Below are 21,911 nucleotides of genomic sequence, written 5' to 3'. Positions count from 1 at the left end.
CTTTAATTTTTTTTCCCCATTGAATTCTGTGTCCTAGTGGATAAGGCATGGCTAGCTATACCAGATTTACTCACTCTAGTAATATTGGTGTTCTTCTAGACAAATCTGAGGAGAATGACATGTCTTCTCATAATAGATTGACCTACAAGTTTCTCTGTCCAGTTTGTAAACTAAATTCCTTCCTGACCTCTCTGAAAGACAAATATCCTTCTCTCTCTCTCTCTCTTTTATCCTGCAGTTTTATCTCTCTCTTTAAAGGCTGCATGAACAAGGAATCCTTTGTTATTATGAGCAGATTTCTGCTCAGAAGTCTTTATCTAGAACACCACCAACAATATAGTTTAGTTCAAGAATCTTATCTTATATGTCAGGTTTAGCTAGCCACACACACACACCTCATCCACTAGGCATGGGGAAAAACTAAAGTCCTATATAAAAAGTTATTTTCTTCTTGAAAAATTATATAAAAGAAAGTTTTCAAAGCTCACTTTCCCAATTTTGGGAAGCCATCCTAAGTAACACCCCTCATTCCTGGTTTCTTAATATTATAATTATTTAAATTTATTTCTCTGAATTCTAATAGTTTGGAGATGGAGTTATCTTCCTGCAGCTGATAGCATATATTATCATGCACTTGCAATTTTAAATGTTCTTTTTATTGTGTTTATCTCTTTTAATTTGCATTGATAATGACTAGGGAAACCTAGCCAGAACTTCTACATATAATAAATATTTTCCTAACATAATTGCTATTCCATTACTCAGTAATGTTATTCCAAACATTACTGAATAATGGAATAACACTTATGTTAGGAAAATGTTTATTATATGTAGAAGTTTTGGCTAGTAAATAGTAGGCAAATATTTATTATATGTAGCAGTGTTTCTCAAACTTCAGATATTCGTGTACCCCTTATCAAAATAATAATAATAATAAATAATAAAAAAAAAGTATATTTCATTGTAAATATCTATTTTATTTGAATTTAGATGTGCATATAAACAAAAAAATGATTTATTTTTAATAGAATAAAATTTATAAAGATATGACAAATTTTACAATGTTTTTACAGAGTTTTTACAGTGTTTCTCAAACTTCAGACATTCGTGTACCCTTATCAAAATAATAATAAATAATAAAAAAAAAGTATATTTCATTGTACATGAATTTTGATGTACATGTAATCATTTTTTGGTTTATATAAACAAAAAGATTTATTTTTAATAGAATAAAATTTATAAAGATATTACAAATTTTTACTTAATTTAAATAATTTTATTATCAATGAGAGGAGCGAAATTGCTTATGATGGGATAAAGTTTCAGCAAAATTTATCTCTATAGTTGTTAATTTCAATCTCAGATGCAGTTCGACATCTATAATGAGGTTCCTCTTCTTCATCTTAACCCAGCGTTAGTAAAGTGGGGTGTCACAGACCCCAAAGATATAGAAAGAAATAACTGTGACACCGCCACCTTACTAATGCCGGGTTAATATCTACAAGGGCTGACAATCCAACTTCGCACAGATGTGAACTTGAAAATGGAAAAATGAACCTTAGAGCTTTATCTGTTAATTCAGTAAATTCATTCTGTATTTGTAGCCAAAATGATAATGTATTCTTGTTGTATTTATTTTTTAGAAAACCATCAGAAGCTAGTTCTAAAAGTTGTTTTTATTCTATTGGTGACAGACCCTTTGGCATAGATTTGTTGATATTGAAAGGGTATCTTATCTACTCAATATTAATGCCCAATTCAGGGAAATGCTTTTCTAGATTCATTTGTAAGCTTTGCAAATGCTGCATGATATATGATATTAATTTTCATATCATCATCAATTTGTTCATTTGAACTTGCAAGCATGTTCATGAAGAGATGGAAACCCATCAAATTCTCCATTACCAATTTTGCCAATGTGTCATTCACTTTATCTTGGACATGAAATATAGAAATTTCCTTGCTTTGTAAAGACAAATTAAGATTATTTAATACAGTAAATATATCTGCCAGGTATGCTAATTGACTGAACCATTTATGTAAATGTTTTTTCATTTCAAAATTTTCATCAAGAAAAACTTGTAGTTCATTCCGAAGTTCAAATGAACAAGTAAGGACCTTTTCCAAAAGAAAGCCAACGAACATTGGTATGGAAAAGAAGTTGTGTATGATTACTTTCCATTTCTTTGCAAAGTTGAGAGAAAAGTCTGGCATTTAGAGGACGGCCTTTAATATAATTTATGATTTTTACAGCTTCATCCAGAACTTTTCTTAGGTCTACAGACATCATATGTGTAGCCAGAGCCTCCCTGTGCAGAAGTGTGTTGACTTTGCATCTGGTGCAACAGCTTGAATCCTTGAAACAAGCTCTTTTTTAGATCCGACATGGATTTTGCTCTATCTGTGTTTATTCCAACACAAATTTTCCAGTCAAGCTTGTTTTGATGCATAAATGTTATATTGTTGGCATAATAAAAGGTCATCATGGAATTTTTGATTTTTTTCATACCTAATGAACACTAGAAGATTTGTAATGTCTGTGAATTCATCGACCTGCAATGCATAATATCGACTCTGACGTATATCGGACAACAATGTTTGTTTTATATTTTCAGCCACTTCAGTGATTCTTCGATGAACAGTACTATTTGAAAGGCAAATCCAATCAAAAGACCTTTTTGCATTATCTGCGATCATAATTTCTGCTATTATTTTTGCTGCAGGCTTGACCAAAGTTTCACCAATTGTTTCCGCTGCACCACTTTTTGCTATTAATAGTGACACATGATATGAAGCTTCTATAGCCTTTATATTTTCACCTTCCGACATGATCGTCATTTTTTGAGATTCTTTTAAATTTTTTAGTTTATTTTGAAAAAATTCTACAGGTTTGCCCTTGTATTCATTATGTTTCGATTCAAAATGGCAATTTAAATTAGATGGTTTCATTCTTTCATTTTTTAAAGTTTCACCACAAATGACACATGATGGAATAGGTTCCTCTTCATTTCCTGTCCATGAAAATCCACATTTCAAGTAATTCGTATTGTACTTAAGAAGTTTTTTCATCTTCTTCCTAATTGGTTCTTTAGAGATGTCAGACGACACCCCCTTATCAATTTTATTTGATCCATATACAATATCAACGTTTTCTTGTTGCTTACAGCTACTTGTATCTGCTATATTGCTCTCTTTTGTGTGTTTTATAAATCCAGTCTTTAACCAATAACCCCATACTTAAGAATTTAAAAGCTAAAAAAATTTTATTTATTATAGGTATTATAACTTCCATACATTATTAAAGCAATTATATCACTTATATCACTGTAAAAGTAGTACAAATCTATTAATCATTATTTTAACTAACAACAAATTTGTAATATGATAAAATAATGAAGCACATTGATTAATATCTGATTAACTGTCTTAATTATATCTACTAATGATTCATATAATTATCTTTTTTATTAGTCAATATCGTACGCTGTTCATGTTGTCGTGGGCTTGTAATATACTTTCATATACGAAGATTCATGAGTGAACGGCTGCGAATTTGCAAGCCATTCAAATGAAGCAGTTATCACAATTTGAGTAGGAGAATTCATACGTAATATATAATTTATTTAGAAATATATACATTTAAAATAATTTTTTTTTGTTAATAATGATTCCATGCATTAATGATGCATAGCTGAAAATTGCCATGTATCCCCTGAAGACCTTTCATGTACCCCAGGGGATACACATACCACATTTTGAGAAACACTGCATTACTATATATTAATTTTATCATTATGTCATCCACTTAAATTTGCAATGTTGCAAAAATGAATAACCCACCTAGATGAACAAGAACGCATATTGTGCCATCAAATGGTTTCTAGTAAGTCAACACCAATACATTTACTAAAAATCGATACTGGAAGTTCATTTCGACTGTTGAACAAATTTTTTTTTCCAACCTATAAAGGATCATAGGAGCATTGATCATGCATTATTGAGTTAATCACTTCATCAGTAAATAAAGTGTACATGCAAAATCAGAATTTGCAGATGCCCATTAACAAAGTGCATTAACAACTCTTAATCTTCTAGGTTCTGTAAAATGATAATTGGTGTAAATTCTCTTTACTTTGTTTTCTAAGTCATATTAGTGTCTTAAAATGATGTAGATATTTGCCAAAAACTTTCAACAGAAATGCAGTGCTTTGCTCAAAGCATATTATTTTGAATTCTCACATTTGGTTTTATTTCTCATTTTATAGAGAGTTAATATGAAAGATCTACTACAATTGAACCTTGTGACCAAGCCTTCTGAATTATGCAGTGTAGCCACTATAAAACGTTTATACCTCAACAGCTGAGCATTTCTGGATGAATATCATCTAATCCAGGTCTTTCTACATATCGTTTCTGATTACTTTTTTTTCCTGCTTTAAGTATTGATATTTATTCCTCTTGAATATTTTCTACCAATGTTCTCTAGCTGCTTATCTCATTTAAGAATCTCTCAAAGTATTTACTCCAGTATCTTGAATATCCTTATTTGCAATTTGTTTTTATCATCTCTGATTTGTTTTACTGCACTTTTTCCTCTATATTTGCTTTTGCATTCCATCCACCAATACTTTAACAGGCACTTAAGCACTCATAGCCTTCCAAGTATCCTTGGATTTCCTAACCATAATACAAGGATAAGGAGGTTACCCCTATGCCTCCAAGTATTCTTGTCTGTAAATTGTGTTTATTCTACTGGCCAGTTTGCCTGTTCTGAGAGACCAAAAACCTTCTACCTCTGTGAGACTAGCTAACTCACCTTTAGTCGAAAGAGATCAGATAACTGTTCCTCGCGTCTTAGACAGGAATCAAATCCAGGTCTTTCCGACCAAAGGACTTCGTCTATACCGACTGAGCTACGGCTCATGCTTTTGCATTAACCTCCAGAAGTTATATTCCAAGACCTCTAAATATTTATCCTTTATATTCTTAACAAAGTCCTTCTATGACTTTTGTGTACATACTTTTATGCTTAGTTGTTTTTATTTTTCTCTTCACTATCTCACAGCACCTATCAGTTTACTTTCTAGAAGTTTTACATATGCTTTTTTCTTTTATGCTTTTTAAAATCAAATGCCATGCTTATATTTCACTTTATAAACTAGCACTATAACAGTCAGTCAGTTGAGAAACAGTAGTGTAAGGTTTTACATATATACACACATACACCATTTTCCTTTGTTAGGCTCAATGACCTGTCACAGATTTCTTTGAAACCTAATCAGTGCTCTAATAGGGACTAATCCTTACTTCCAAAGGGAGTATCTAGGGCTCAAGATTATGAGTAAAAAACTATAATTGAATCAAGACTTAGGGTAGAGATTACTATAGACAAGTGCCACCATTCTGTAGTCCTAACAGGTATATTATGATGTCTGAAATAGTGTGTGTTCTACAGTTAATTTTTGCGCTATGGAGTTATAAACCCAAGTTTTGAGGGGGGAGGGGGGGGAATACTTGTCTGTGCAAAAAAGATAGTCTCTTTTTTTAAAAAACAAGCATAGATTTATTTTTTACCTAACTCATCCAAGTAAACATTCCAACTAATTACCAAAACCATACAAAGTATAATACATCTATTCTGTTTTCATCAGATTCAGTTTTATGTAGTTAGGCAAAGTTATGAAAGCCAATTGAACAATACTTTCCCTTTAGGGATGCATCCAGAACCACATGCATGTGCACACACACACATATATTGTTTAGAATTAATTACAAAAGATTTTTCTTTGCACATTCAGGAGAAAAAGTTACTCATCTATTTTTTTCTGAAGTTAAGGTAAACGAATTCAAATTACTGCAACTCGATAGACTTCAAACAAAATAAAACTCCACTCCATAAAATTCCTAGCAAGTAAATCAGCATGAACAAATAAAAAAATAATAAGTAGCTAAATAAAAGTCATGCAAGGACTGGTAAGAATATAGAAGATATGGAGACTTTGATAAGAATATGCAGAATGTAGCAGTAAAATATTTCACTTATTAGTCATGCTTTTTAACAAAGGTGGCAAATTAAATAACAGAAATAGATAGAAGACAAGGACGAGTCAAGTTGCTATGGTGGGGAATCAACTGAATAAATTTATATGGATAAGAGTGAAATTAGTCAAAACTAACTTAGCTGGATACAAGGCAATGTTCAAACATCCAAATTCCTATACCTTATATGAGAGTTGGGTTAGATACTGGTCAAAGACTAGAGACCATAGATATGAGAGTTTTGAGAAAAATTAGTTGCAAACAGAGAGCATCAATGACAAAATCATACTAAAAAAGAAGGAATTGACATTGTTAGCATTGTAGAATGTATGAGCATATCTAATTTAAGACAGTGTGGTCGTATTAAAAAGAATGGGGAAGAAAGATTAGCAGAACATGTTTAACACTACAATGGTAAGAAAATACTTAGGGGAAGGTCAGGATCTATTAGGATTAGTGAAGTGCCTTAGAAGACCTAAATATAAGATATGACAATATTGGTGTCTTCCAAATAAACTCATTTAGAGGAAAATTTTCAGTAAGAAGTTAGTAAACTGATCATGTACTTTTAAGGTATATCCTCTGCACCCCTTTGAGGAATACATATCCAGAATTTGAAGATGTTGCTACAAAAAGAAAAAAAAAATTATGACCACATAAGCTAATCCCAAATGCATTTAATTATTTGGAATAATTGTTGTGTAATATACCTCAACAGTAATCTAAAAACAAACTGTGTTTAACAACAGTAGTAAACTTAATTTCCCCTGAAATGATTTTTTTTCTTTGAAAATTGTGGTCTATCTTTTCCTCTTATGGAAAATTTCATTAACTCCTGCTTCCAATAGTTGATGTTCTTACTTTGAGGTGTCATTTCCCATGTATTTGAATTCCATCAAATACATGGGAAACTTTTGTTCATCTTTTCAGCTGATAACAAATTAGCCTCTTTGATGAAGGTAATGTAATTTTCTTCTTCTTCTTCTGGAAACATTGACTGGTACTTTTCTCCTCCAAAAACCTATTAACAGTTGTAATGCATTGATATTGCATAGTCTTGGTTGCATTACTGCTCATTCTAAATATTCCAACTGAGTATGTTATATTCAGGTCATGATGATAGTACAATATTTATTCTTGAGAATAACACATAAATCTTCATTATTATTCATGCCAATATTACTTGACTGTTCTTAATGATTAGGACTTACATGGTTCACAAACTAAAATAATTTAATGTGCTTGACTGTTAGTTATAAGATGTAAACTAGGAGTAATTTGTTATACTGTACCATGCATAATGTTGTGATTAACTTTTAATTTAAAATATAACTAAATTTATGTGTAATTTATCATGCATTAATAAAGTTAACTTTTCCGTGAAAATGTTTTAGCATTTCATTCAGTTATAAAAAAAATAAATAAATAAATGCTGGTTAAATGTAAATGAAGCACTCAGTATCTTGAAATAAACATAACTTAATACTGTCAGCAAAAACAAGTCTAGATTAAACTAAATACATTAAACATTTATATCCCATTGCATGTGAATCAGTACAATTATTATGTATTTATGAGATAACAAATTATTATGTATTTATGAGATAACAAATTATTATGTATTTATGAGATAACAGATAATAAATTTATGAGATATTAATTATCTTCCTAAATAATTGATCATCCAAAATTGTCATTTTCATATGAATACACCAGTCACTTGATTTCTATATATATATATATATATATATATGATCATTAGTTACATTGACTTGGTGATTAGATATGTTCATCTTTTTTTTTTTTTACTGACTGACTGAAACCGGGAAAATAGATAACAAGTTAATTTAATGGAAATTGTAAACTGAAGTTAAGTTTGAATTGTCGTTATAGTCTGTTCTGTAGTTCTATTATTGTGTAAATACGAGCGTATGAGTTCATGTGCACGCCAGTATCTAATGGCAGAACTATGCGAGTCAGGTAGACTATAACTGAGGTTGCTGTTGATGTGAAAAGGGCCTAGGACAATTTCTTTGGATTCAACTATGCGTCGTTCCACTTCATACTGAAAAATATAAACGTTTGATGTTGCGTTCCAATCTACTCCGTGTTGGCAGCCTTGATCGTTTGTGTTCACTGAAAATAAGACTTGACGTGAGAGTGCACTTGCTCTGATTCTATTGTATGAATTGTCTCTCTGATGTTCCTCTAGTCGTAGGAGGATTGACTTCTCAGTCTGGCCTCCCACAATCGCATATTATTTTATATACACCAGGGAACTGAAGATGGTTATGGGCTTGTTTTGGGTGGCTTAGAACTGACCTTGGTTTTGGAAGAGTTGAAAAACACGTTTTTATATTAAATTTTTTCAAAATTCTTCCTAGTTTCTGGGAGAGCGAGCTGATGTATGGTAAAGAAATATAACCCTTGGGGTTGTTAGGGATCTCTGTGTTATTTCGATGCCGCTGGTATAGTTGCCTCTTAATGTTTTTGGAAGAGTATCCATTATTTAAGAAAGTTCTTTCTAGATATTTTAGTTCATTTTTTAGTTCTTGTTCATTGGACAATGCTAAGCGAGCATGGTGAGCCAATGTGGAAATGATACCTAACTTTTGTGCGGGATAGTGATGTGAGGATGCATGTAGGTATCTATCCGTGTGTGTTGATTTCCTGAAAATTGAAATCCTTAAAGAATCAGACATCTTAGTAAGCTTCATGTCTAGAAATGAAAGGGAACCATTTTCTTCAATCTCGACGGTCAATTTTATGTCTTGGTGGGAGTTGTTTAAATAATTTAGGAAGATGTGAAGATTCTCTACACCATGCTCCCAAATAAGGAATATATCTTGTTGCTTTAGAGATGGGTTTTTCCTCGAAATCCTCGAAGAAAATGTTGGCCAGTATTGGAGACAGGGGACTACCCATAGTTAGTCCTTTTTGTTTATAAATTTTCTCTTCAAACTTAAAATACCCTGAACTAATACAGTGTGAGAGGAGAGCAGAAATCTTTTTAGAGATCTTGTTTTTTAAAATGCTGAGAACATCTTCGTTGGAACTTTTGTAAAAAGTGCCACAACATCAAAGCTTGCCATAATATCGGAATTCTTCAGCTTTATATCTTTGATTTTAGAAGCGAAGTCCATTGAATTTTTAATGTAAGGGGAAGATTTTCCTACTAGACCTTTTAAGGAGGATATTTTTTATATATATATAAAATAGTATTAATTTATGTGAATTCTCAGCACATTGAATATACATGAAATTGTCTCCATAATGCAATCGGCATAACACCATTTACCTTCTGGTTGGAAAGTAATGAGTTAACTTCCTATAATAGAACAAAAATGACATATATTAAGGCTTTTCAATTGAATATGAGTTTACTAGTTTCATGGAGGAGAAAGTTATTCCTTCTGTAAACAGACTAGCCAGAAAACACAAGCAATCTACAAACATACCAGACTTGTGGGATAAAATTATGCTGTACTCCTGATTAAATGATGCATGCGTCCACTAGCCTACTGCACAAATAAAAAAGTTTAAAACAATGGGGGGGGGGTTTGAAGCAATAATATACATTTGATGTTTCTCTATATGGAAATGATGTTTGAAATAATGTTCCTCATCTATTGATACTTCAGCCACCACACACAGATGAGATGACTGATAAGTAGTAAGGATGTTTGTCATAAATGTTATCATTTTAAGACTAACATATATGCAATGTTTCCATGTAACATAGGTTCGCATTTAGTAACTGAGCTCTGCATTGAAGTCCTGCTTATGTTACAGTTATTTTATTTTATTTTTTTCGAGGAGAGAAAATGAGCAGTATTACAGTAAAGCTAGTATTAAAGATTAGAAGAATAAAATTTGTATAATAAAAAATTACTCTGTATATATCTAATAAATAGTTAATGAAATTATATGCTTTCAAAACAAATCCACTACATTACATCTCTATCAAAAGTTTCTCTATTAGTATCATTTATGCAACTGTATAACAAATTTTAACATATTCATCTTGCCAAGTTGTATATATCTTAGTCTTAAAATTATAACAATATTTATGACAAACATCCCTACTACTTATCAGGCATCTCATCTATGTGTGGCTGAAGTATCAATAGATGAGGAACGTTATTTCAAATGCATCATCCCCCTGTACATCAAAATGGATATGGAAAAGGAAATCTAAGTGCACATACAAACATACAATAGAAAGGATATCATATTTCACTAATTTGATACATAACTGAAATTTTTTTTAACTTAGATGGCACCTTATTAATACTTTAGTCTTGTGTTGCATGCTGCAATTACTTATACTAGCCCCACTGTTACACCAGATTGTGGTTGTCTCGCATTTGTAACAAACTTTGTTTGTGTGCTCTGAAGATGCTGGATATAATACCAACAAAATATTAGCTTTTAAGTTAATAAATAGTTATTTTCTTATCAATCTGCGTTCGATTCAATACCGTTTAAATCAAATTCAACATAACTGAAATATTTAATGTATCTAATATTGCCATTGATCATAAGAGACAGGTGTTTTGTTTGGATGCTTTACTATCCAAACTTCACTCATTTTCTTAAACATGTAAGGTCTATATTTTCTTCTGTCATAAATTCCAAAAAAAGTTCACTGTTACTTGATTTTTAAAATATTTCTCTTCCCTCCCTCCCTCCCCCCTTCTACTTAATCACTTCTTTCCTTGTTAATTCCTTTTACATTCATTTTAGGTTAGCTGCATTCTTTCTTATCTTAAAATTTTCTTGTAAAATTCATAAGGCCTAGTTCATTTTTGTTATAGTTTTAAAACAATATTTCTATATCTAAGTAACTGTTCCACAGACTAACTCTTACTTCTAGAAAAACTCGTTATGTTTTAAGTCACTCAGTATTTCTTATACATTGAAGCAAAATACATTAGATAAAAAACAAGCAAATTTTATTATACTTCAATGTGTTTGCTGGTAATATATACTTTATTCAATTTAGTATTTTCATTAAACTGTTCAAAGGTTCAAAAATGATTAATCGAACTCTTAATTTTAACATGTTATTTCACATGACCCTTTCAGTGGAGAGTTACTTTGGATTAGACACATTTAATTTTTATTCTTATTTTAATGATTTTCATTATATCATTGAGACATTTATAGCTTACTGTTAAATGTTTTGATTATTATTAATTCATAGATAAATAAGAAAAATTATTAAATTTACCTTTGTAAAGAGTTGGATATATTTCTTAGCATTCTGCATTATAAATTCTGTGAACATTGTACAACTAGATGTTTCTGGAGAAAATCACCTAATATTGCTTAACTGTGTAAAATGCTAATGTTGGACTTTTGTAGAAATTATAAAATATGGGTTTGTTGATTTTTAGAATCAGTATTTTATTTTGTTACCAGGTATACAAATAAGGTCTACATTTAGAAAACTATCATAATGACGTTCATCTTGCTGTATTTGAAATTTAAGTTCATTGAAAATGACTTGTTCAACAAACATGCAAATCTAACTGTTGAGAATATTTTGAGCAGCTTGATATCAATGAAATGTCAACATTTTCTTATAAAGAAATTGTATCACACTGTTGTTACATCTGTTTTTTCGTGATTTAGTTCTCCATACTGAATGATAATCGAATTTTCATTAAAAAAAAGTGAAAAGCCAAAAGCTGAATATTTGTGTGTGAATGTTATGGTAATTTTGCACATGCTTATCATAAAATCTCAGAGCTTGTGGGGGGGGGGGGGGGTGCTGATGAAATACAAAAATTTGGAATTATGAAAAAATGAAACTGTGTGAACTGGATTTTCTTTGATTCTGAAGTATAACTTTTGTTTTATGCTGCTTAAAAACTTTAATAGTTTTGCTGTATGAACTGCTTTTATTTTAACTCAGAGATAGAATATTTGTGATGAGATGTTAATTTTGCCTTAACATTTTGAATGTGTAATTTGCAGTGGTGTTATAGATATATTTTATCTAAAATTGATTCGCTTCTTGTATATGAAAATCTGTGTTTGTAAATTAATATTTAATTATTGTGCATGATAAGTTTAAAATTTATTTATTTTTATATCTGTAAATATATATATATTTATATAATTAAAGATGTTTTATTTTGCTAATGATTGATATCCCAATTTGTTCACTTTACACAATGCATTTCAACTCATATCATGCACTAATTAGTATAAGAAGAATAAATAACCTTTATACCTTGCTTTAGTTACTTTCTTTATAATGAGTTATTAATGTAATACAACACAATGCTGTCATTAATCCAGTAGTATAAAACTACTGCTACTCATAATATTATCAAGATAAACTTACACATAAAATGGAAATTTTGTCAAAGTTTATTCTGACAGAACTATAGTAAATGCTTATGTGTCTTCAGTCTTTAAAATTATTTATATACATTTTTTTTTTTTCATACTGAATTGACTGAAATTTTATTGAAGTTAACAGAGGATATAATGTTCAAGTTTAATTTACTAAGACTGCCAAGCTTCTATCATAATTTTAACACAGCCTTGGACCATTAGAAATTCCATCAAACTAGTGTTATCCTTTATAATAATAGTTATGATATTATCATCATCATCATCCAACCTCCATGGAGTCAGAGAGTGGAAAGTACACACTACTGCACACAATGCTCATCCAACTATGCCTTAAACTGATTCTGTGTGTCTACATTCAAAACACACGCAGGCAATGCATTCCACTCACTAACCACTCCATGCAAAGAATGTGCTTCTCACTCCTCTACTCATATCCTCTTTATACAGTTTCCAGCAATGGAAACTATATAAAGAGGATGAATTTTCTCTGGATCCTTTTCAACATATCCTCATCACCATGAAAATCTGACAACCAAATCTCTCTGTCCAATAATCCATATGAGGCCTGATCAAGGCCTTCTAGAATGGCATCATAAACTCTCTATTTCACCATGTCAGAGTCCTCATCATTGCCATTATCCAATGTGATGTCTTCACAACTTGTGCAATGCTGTCATGGCCCCTGACAGGTCCTTGTCCACCATCAGTCCTGGATCTCTCATCTCCTCTACTTCCTTTAAAGTTCCCCCACCAAGTGTGTACTTTGCATACCATCATGCTTACCAAATCTCAAAACCATACACTTCGCAAGATTGAATTGATAGTCCTGTTTACCCTGCCCATTCATGCAATCTGCTTGATTCTGTGTTGCTCTCTCCAATTTTGCATCATCTGCAAATAGCTGCATATCACTAGTTAAACCCACTCTAATATCATTAACATACAAATTGAACAACAATAGTCCCAAACTGGCCCATGCGATACACCGCTAGTGAACTTCCTCCTTCGGGATACTGCACCCCATACACAACTTTCTGATACCTATCTGACAGCCAGTCACTGATCTAACCCAGAAGTATGTGACACAATCCCATGTGTTTCCATCTATTTAACAGTTTGTCATGTGACAGTCTCTCAAAAGCTTTTGCAAAATCCAAGTACACCACTGTATGTGCATCTCCCTGTCCAAGGTATTTGTCACCTTGTTATAGTGAATAAGTAAGTCAGTAAAACACAATCTCCCTCTCACAAACCCATGCTGATAACCACAGAGAATGCTGCTGTTATCAACCCATTTCTGTATCCTACTTCTCACCAATCTCTCCAGTACTTTCACCAAAACTCCAGATATATAGCTTGGCCTATAATTTAAAGCTACAGCCTTATCACCACCTTTATGCAGTCGAACAATTTTATCCTCCTTCCACTCCCTTGGAACCTGTGCTGTTGTAAGACTCTTATTAAACAGGCATTCCCCTGGAATATTCCCTTAGGATGCATGGTGATATGTCATCAAATCCTATTGCCTTATTGACATCAAGCTTATTTATTTCCTCAAATACCTCCTGCTTACTCACAATTAAGTCACCCTCTCCTATGACCTCTACACTTAAGTTCCTTGTGACCACCCTGATCAGGATAAAATACTTATACATTGATCATTGAATAACTCAACAATGTCTTCTGCAGCAGTTAGCATTCTTCCATTTGCACTCATTAACATCATCTTACACTGATCATTCTTCCTACTACTTGCCACATATCTAAAAAAACTCTCTAGGGTTTTTTTTCACCTGATTTGCCAATTTCTGCTCATACTGAACTTTTGTTTTCCTTACCAAGTCACTCTCCTGGCTTGTTCTTTATACTCTTCATGTAACTGATTATTACCATTATTGATCTTGTACTACTTCCAAAGTATCTTCTTCTTCTTACAGATTTCATGTTTAAGTTTCTCATTCATCCATTTTACATCTACTTTATTCAGCCTTTTGGCCAATACATTCACACACTGATGCATTTCTCTGTCAGTTCCCAAGCAGCATTTATTTCCTTATCACTCAACTCCTCATTCCACCGGTCTTATAATTTCACATATATCCTTTCCTCACAAAAGTCTGCATATAGCTGCCACAACCCAGGTGATAACTTTACGATCACTCTCACCACTGGAGGAAAGTGTGAAACCCCCACTCACAATTACATCCTCTGATGAAATGGTCAGATCTAAAACTCTTGATCCTCGTGTGCCCTCTTTTACATGCTGCCTGAGATAGTTATCTCTCAAGAGCTTGAGAAATTCATTTTATTTTTTTCCTAAATACTCTCTTCATTTCAGTCTATACTGATAATTAAAATTACCCATAATAATTACCCTTCCTTTGTTCACTAACCCAAGCTGTTTATACATTTCTTCATTACCACCCTTCACATTCCCTGGGCTATAACAACATCCAACTAAATATGTCTTCCTGTCAACCTCTACATTATATCACAGTGCCTGATAACCATTGCCACTATTTCCCTCTTTCATATCTACCTTATGTGGGCATAATTCCCCTGCTATCATCAGCAGCATTCTCCCCCTCCCTTCTTGTCCTTTCTATCAATAGAAAGGACAAGAAAAAAATACTGTATCCTTCCATTTCTATTTCTGTTATAATATCATCTTCATTCAAATGTGTTTCACTTATTCCAATGATTTTGGGGCGAATGAACTCAATCAGTGAAACCATTTCATCTCCCTTATTTCTGATACTTCTGGCATTTGTAAACAAACACAGTAATTCATTTTTAGGTCTATAACCAGTCCTATCCAAGCCGCTTGTTGGTTGTGATTTCTCCAACACACCTACCCAATCACCTTTATCACCACTTACCATATATTTGCTCCTTCTCAACTTCCCCACCTATATCATAATGTATTCCATCTTCATACACACATTCACTACTGTTTTCAACATCTATTCTCCCTATGCCATGTCTCCCTGTCCACCCAGGCTCCCCCTCCCCATTTACTTCTTCCTCTTGCATTCCCATTCTCTCTTCATCTCTCACACTGTTACTGTTTCACTGCCAAGCACTTCTGTCTCTTCAATACCATATGTGGAAGAATTATCTGCATGTCACAGTCAGAAGAAGGAGAATATCCATAAAATAAGATGCCAAGAAATTATACTCTTGGTTTTATTCTTTATCCAAGTGTAAGCAGACAAAGTTTGCACATGAAATAACTTCATGACTGGGCAACTCGTATATAGAGACTAATGACTTCGCATCACTTGCTTTAGTATCCCATAATGCAAAGCATAATGAAATAACTTCATAACTGGGCAACTCGTATATAGAGGCTAATGACTTTGCATCACTTGCTTTAGTATCCCATAATGCAAAGCACATATCCTTATGGACATGTATAATGTTATATGGAAGGGTCACTATCCAGAACAGTTTCGACCTTTATTGAAGTCTCATCACTGGGAATCAGACTGAGATGGGATACCAAGTCCTTATAAGGACTGGCTTAAAGGGGCAAAGCAAGAATGCTTTTCATCTTCCCCGTTATTTGTAGAGGACAGTGTAGGGATAAGATGTTACTGAGCTATTAAAGCTCTGATCATGGCAAGTGGGTAACAGCAATAGCCAAGCCTCAGTTAGGACTTCATTTACTACAACATTGCCATCCAAGTGTATTAATCACCGCATCCTACCAAGGATACCAAGGTTGAAGTAATGCAGAAGTCATATTCCCATATACAAGTAGCCAAAAGGTGTCACACCTTATTGCTAAAATACTCTGGATTAGAGATAGATGTTGAAAGTTTTTCATCTGGTTATACTATAAATTTAAGATGCCAAGAAATTATATTCTTGGTGTCATCCTTTCAACATCCACTCTCCCTTTTCCATGTCTCCCTGTCCACCTGGGCTCCCCCAATTTCGCTGTTCCTCTTCATCTCTCACACTACTACTGTTTTCACTGCCAAGCATCTCTGTCTCTTCAATACCATATGTGGAAGAATTGTGGGAAGGATTTCAACTAGGAGAATATCCTTTGCACTGCCATTTCAGAATTTCATGATCAGTGTGATACAAGAAAAAGTAAAATAAAATAATTTTAATTTCTAATAGAAAAATACATTTAGAATAATTTAATGTTATCCTTATGTTTATAATGATCACATTTTTGCATCTTTTTACATCTTCAAATCTTAATGTTATCTTTCTTAAATTTCTTTTTTGATAGTTTATGGCATTCATACAAGGTATGTAACATTTCAGTTCTAATTCAAAATGATCATACTGAAATTATAGTGTTTTCCTTGACAACCATGTGAACATTTTTCTGATGATGCATTCTATGTAGTATATCAGAATTATTTAGTGAGATGCCTCTATACAGAACTACTACTAATGTGCTTTCTGCTGTGCTAGTTTCCAAATTAACAATACTTTATATATAAAGTAAAGATCTTGCTTTGAATCCAAGGACTGTGCTTTAACATATAATCCTGACTACTGAAATTGCAGGCATATTCAGGAAATATCACTGTAAGTTTTCTCATGAAGAATCTGATGTATAATATAGAGTACAGAAATTTGCAAATTAATGTACAAGTAATTGCAAAAAAAAGTTAACAAAAAAACTGATACGAACCAACATTTTATTTATTCTCTCTCTTTTACTTTCTGCCAGCATTAAGTTGCAAATGGTTACTGATTCTGCAATATAAGGATGCCTTTATTTTACAGACACAGTGTTAAGTAATGTTACAAACAAAATACACTAGGTTTTTTTTTTTTTTTTTTTTTTTTAAGTTCTGAAAGGAAGTGTAGATACTCAGTACTAGCACTTTCTTGCCAGTTGTATAGCTTTCTGGTTCAAAATGTTCGAGTGACTTCCTGTTGGTAATTATAAAGCTTTTTTTTTACAAATTCTTAATAATACTTCAATCAAAGAATACATCTCCAAATTTCTTATATGTACCCTGGGGGAGGGGATGTACAGGATAATTAGATCTTATATTTCTGTATTTTAAGGAACTTTTTACTGTATCAACCCATCAACATTCAACATCTTGGTCCTCCTCTGGGTCGTTTCCCTGCCAACCTAGCAAAGAACACTTGTTTTGCTAATCTTTCCTCTCCCATTCTATTTAAGTATACTACCTGAGATTAGCTCTATTAAATTATTTTTGAATGCTAACAATGGCAAGTTCTTTCCTAATATCCTCATTTTTAATCTGATACTGCCATTAATGCAATCTGTTCACTCCACTAATCTTTCTCAGAACTCTCATATCAGAGATCTCCAGTATTTGATTAAGTGTTTTATTTCTAACCCAGCTCTCAGATCCATAAGTTAAAATTGATTTGAACACTGTCTTGTATACAGCTAATTTAGTGTTTCGACTAATTTCTTTCTCATTCCATATAAATTTATTCAGCTGATTTCCCCCATACCAGCTTTATTAATTCTGTTGTCTATTTTCATATTTAATTGACTATCTTCACTAAAAATTGTGCCTAAATAGACAAAATGTTTTACTTATTCTACAGGTTCACCATTCAGGATACAGTTGATGTTGTCAATGTTTCTGCCTATTTTCATTATCTTTGTTTTTCTACTGCTGATTTTCATACAAAATTTATTGTAACAGTTATTCAATTTAGTCAGAGAATCCTGCAGACTTGTACTGGATTTATTCAAAAGTATAACATCACCTGTATAAATTAAAGAGCTGAGATTAACATAATTGATGTTGATCTGATATCAATTTTGATATCAGATTTAATACCACTTAATCCTTCATAATGTGATCCATATAGATAATGAATAACAGTGGAGATAATGTGTACCCCCTTGTCACACACCTGATTTGACCTCAAACCATCTTCCTATACCTCTCTCAATTCTAACTGTTGACTTATAGCTTAAATAGGACTATGTATTGCTCAATATAATGTCCAATTTACACCATATGACTGTAGTGTTTTGAAGAGCTTTCCTCTTGACACTTGTTATATGTCTTTTCCAGATCCACAAAACTTAAATACAAATACTTGTTATATTCCCAAGATTTCTCAATGATTTGTCTTAAAGTGAAATCTGATCCTAACAACTTCTATTTGGCCTGAATCCAGCTTGTTCTTCACCAGGTCTCCCTTCTACAATCTTTCGTAGCCATTTCTCAACTATGCTTGCATAAATCTTACCAGGAACACTCAGTAGGAAAATACCTCTATAATTCTCGTATTCAGTTTTATTTCTCTTTTTATAGATGGGCGCTATGAGAGTTCAACTCCAATCATCTAGAATTTGACCCTCTGACCAAACCTTCTGAATTATGCAATGCAATCACTGTAAAACTTTTATTGCCATATTTGAGCATTGGCCAAATTTCATCTACTTCAGCTGCCTTTCCACCTTTTATGTTTTTGATTACTTTTTCTACTTCAAGTATGGATATGTATTTTTGACTGCATTCCTGTTGGGAGTTTTCTACCACCGTGCTGACACTGCTTGTTTCATTTAGCAGTCTTTCAAAGTAATTACTCCAGATATCTAGAATATCTTTATCTTCAGTTTTCATGTCACCTTTATCATCTCCGATTCATTTTACAGCACTCTTTCTTCCATTTCTAAGCTTCTTCTGTAGAATCCAGAATATTTTGCCACCTTCCTGATATTTATTTTCTATGTTCTTACCAAAGTCTTCCCATGACTTTTGTTTAGCTAGTTTTACATGGTGCTTCGCTGTGTAAACATTCTCTGAGAATACAGGGAAAAATTACATTTTTCTCTTTATATTCTAAGGGCACAAGCTGACATACTTGCTAGGAACTTTCGGTTTGCTTTATTCTTTTCCTTCACTGCTTTTTTTTTAACTTCCTGAGTCCACTATGAAGTTCTGATTTTTCTATCCTTGCAAACAACTTCATCACAGGCCTCTCTGGCTGAATCAATCAATCAGTGTTTTCTTCAGGATTTGCCATTGAATCTCCAAGGTTTGGTTTTCTTGAAATATATATATATATATATATATATATATATATATATCAATGGTAAATTGTTTATGTATTCTTAAATTCTCCTCAGATAACAAGAAATTATAAAAGAGAATGTGCTATCATCATTATACTGCATAGCAAGGTATAAGACAAAAAAAAAGCTATTAAAAACATTAACATACACTACATGTGAATGTTTTTTTAGCTGTATATATCACTTTGTGATATCATTAATGTTTATATTATGACTACACCTAATGTTTCATTAAATTTTTGGATATGAATTTAAATTTGTTATGTTTATCATTTAATTATCACTTATTTGAATATTTAAAGATGGTCACTATTTATGTTAAGTGTTTATATATTTATTTATTTAGCGCATTACACAATATAAAAGACACATGACATCAAAATATGTAATACATTTGTGTAGACATGATAATTGAGACAGATAGTGTACTATGTACAAATAAATTGAAGATATAAAATTTAGATTAAAAAAAAAAAAGTCGCTAAAACTAAAATTTTAAATCTAAGCTAGCCATTCAAGAGCTGAAGGATCTACCTCGAAAAAGGTCCTCAGGTTACTGGGGTAGGCTCTTATGCTGCAGTCCTCCACAATGTGCCAGATGGGTTGGTTTGTGGCTCCACAGTCACATTGGGGGGGGGGGGGGGGGTGATCTTCTCCATTTGTGTAAGCTCTCTGCACAGATACCATGTCCTGCAATTGCTACTTAAGCTTTTCCATAAGTGATGTGGAAGTTCAATCCCTTTCGGATTTTGGTTGGGAAGGATATATTTAAGTCCTGTGGCAATTTTTCCTTCCTTCGAATTAATGTTGAAATTGCTATTTACAAGCCATTCAGCCAATATTAGTGGAAGCCATTGGGATTTAATTTGATTTATAGCTAAATGCAGGAGGTCATCATGTGTTGGTAACACATGATGACCTATTTATTTTTCTGTATTTTACAAGAGCATCTTGTCTGCGGAAGTTCAGTGGTGCGATGTTGCTCAAGATTGGAAGCCAGTAGAGGAGAGTGGATGGATTTGACACAGTTTGTTATTGTCCTCATTGTTGCATTTATTTGCATGTTGATTTTCTTGACTGATATAAGGACTGTTTAGCCATTCTGGTGAACAATATTATGCTGCAGAGTAGACTAGGCCCAACATGGAGCATCACAGCATAGTAACAGAAGAATCCCATGCAGAATCACACAATTTTTGTATGATATTAGTCTTGTTCTGATCTTTAAAGAGATATTCTCCAGATATCTTTTAAACAATAGCGTTCCATCAAAGGTAACAACCAGATATTTAGGGAAATCTTGGTGTAACAGCGTTGTGTTGTTATAGTTGACCTGAAGTTTCCAATTTGGTGTTTAGGTGGAAAGAGTTAACCTTGGTCTTATTGAGGTTTGGTGTTAGTCTCCATTTATAAAAGTATTCCCCAATAGTTCCAAGGTTATTTGTGAGAATATCTTCAATTACTTTGATGTTCTTATGTTGAATGGCGAGGGCTATATCATCAGTATAAGCAAATTTTCTTGACCCAGTTGTTAGTAGATCAGATGTGTACAGGTTGAATAAGATTGGTGCTAATACTGAGCCCTGTAGGAGACCATTGTTTAGCTTTCTCTGTTTGCTCATTTTGTTTCTCAGTACCACATGAAAGAACCTGTTGGTAAGCATGTTACCAATAAGTCATATGATGGATTGGAATGGTATGATTTATATCAGCTTCTATAGCAACACCCCTCTTTCCATACTGTGTCATAAGTGAAGTTTTCAAGCATCTCTGAAAGCCTGCCTTGATATGGATAGTAAGGCTTTGTACTTGGTCTGTACAACTACATTGAGCCCTAAAGCCCACTTACTCAATAGACATAACTTCAGATGTTTTTGGCCCAATTCTGTTGAGGAGGAATCTTTCGAGGAGCTTATAACAGCAACTGAGTGCAATTGGATGATAGCTCTCTTCTTGACCTTTGGGTTTTAATATGGCTATTTTGGTTCTCTTAAAGGCTCTTGGAAGGTTTCCCATCTTTAAAATATGAGAAAAGAATCTTGTTAGCCATTGATGAGCATTTTTTTCCACAGTTAACTAAGAATTCATGATGAATACCATCAAAACCTGGTGCTTTGCCAGTTTTAACCTCCTTTAAAGCCACAGTTATTTCATTTGTGGTAAATTCTCTTGAAAATTGGGAACTATCAGCTGCAATTTATCGTAAGTTTCTGAGTAATCTTTTAACTTCCTGTGTGTTGTGAGGGGCATCCGAAAGCAAGATTATTCAACAAAGTTCGATCTGGAGTCACCAAAAGATCTTTATGGATGATTGGGGTAATTCCACCTAACTTCTTTAATAGGTTCGATGCTTTTCTACTTGATTTTTTAAAATCTAAATCATCTGTAGTTTTTATCCTTTTTCTCTGCACTCGTTATCAAGATTCTGAAGTAATTCTTCAGCTGTATCACATTCGTC

General features: G+C 32.7%; 1 protein-coding gene across 1 annotated transcript in view; it reads left to right on the top strand.

Annotated features, from left to right (window-relative positions):
* Window positions 1-18,731, top strand: part of LOC150102631 (transcriptional adapter 2-beta-like) — a 348,460-nt gene extending 329,729 nt beyond the window's left edge. The window contains exon 20 of the mRNA XM_090398716.1: window positions 18,690-18,731. Within this exon, the coding sequence (XP_090254842.1) occupies window positions 18,690-18,731 (42 nt within the window). The remainder of the gene's footprint in view (window positions 1-18,689) is intronic.
* Window positions 18,732-21,911: the final 3,180 nt, after the last annotated feature.

This window comes from Typopeltis vanoorti, chromosome 10, assembly GCF_054136105.1.
Source record: "Typopeltis vanoorti isolate ZY-2024b chromosome 10, IOZ_Tvanoo_1.0, whole genome shotgun sequence".
NCBI lineage: Eukaryota > Metazoa > Arthropoda > Arachnida > Uropygi > Thelyphonidae > Typopeltis > Typopeltis vanoorti.
The sequence above is the reverse complement of the archived record's forward strand: the minus strand, read 5'-3'. Positions and strand labels throughout refer to the sequence as shown.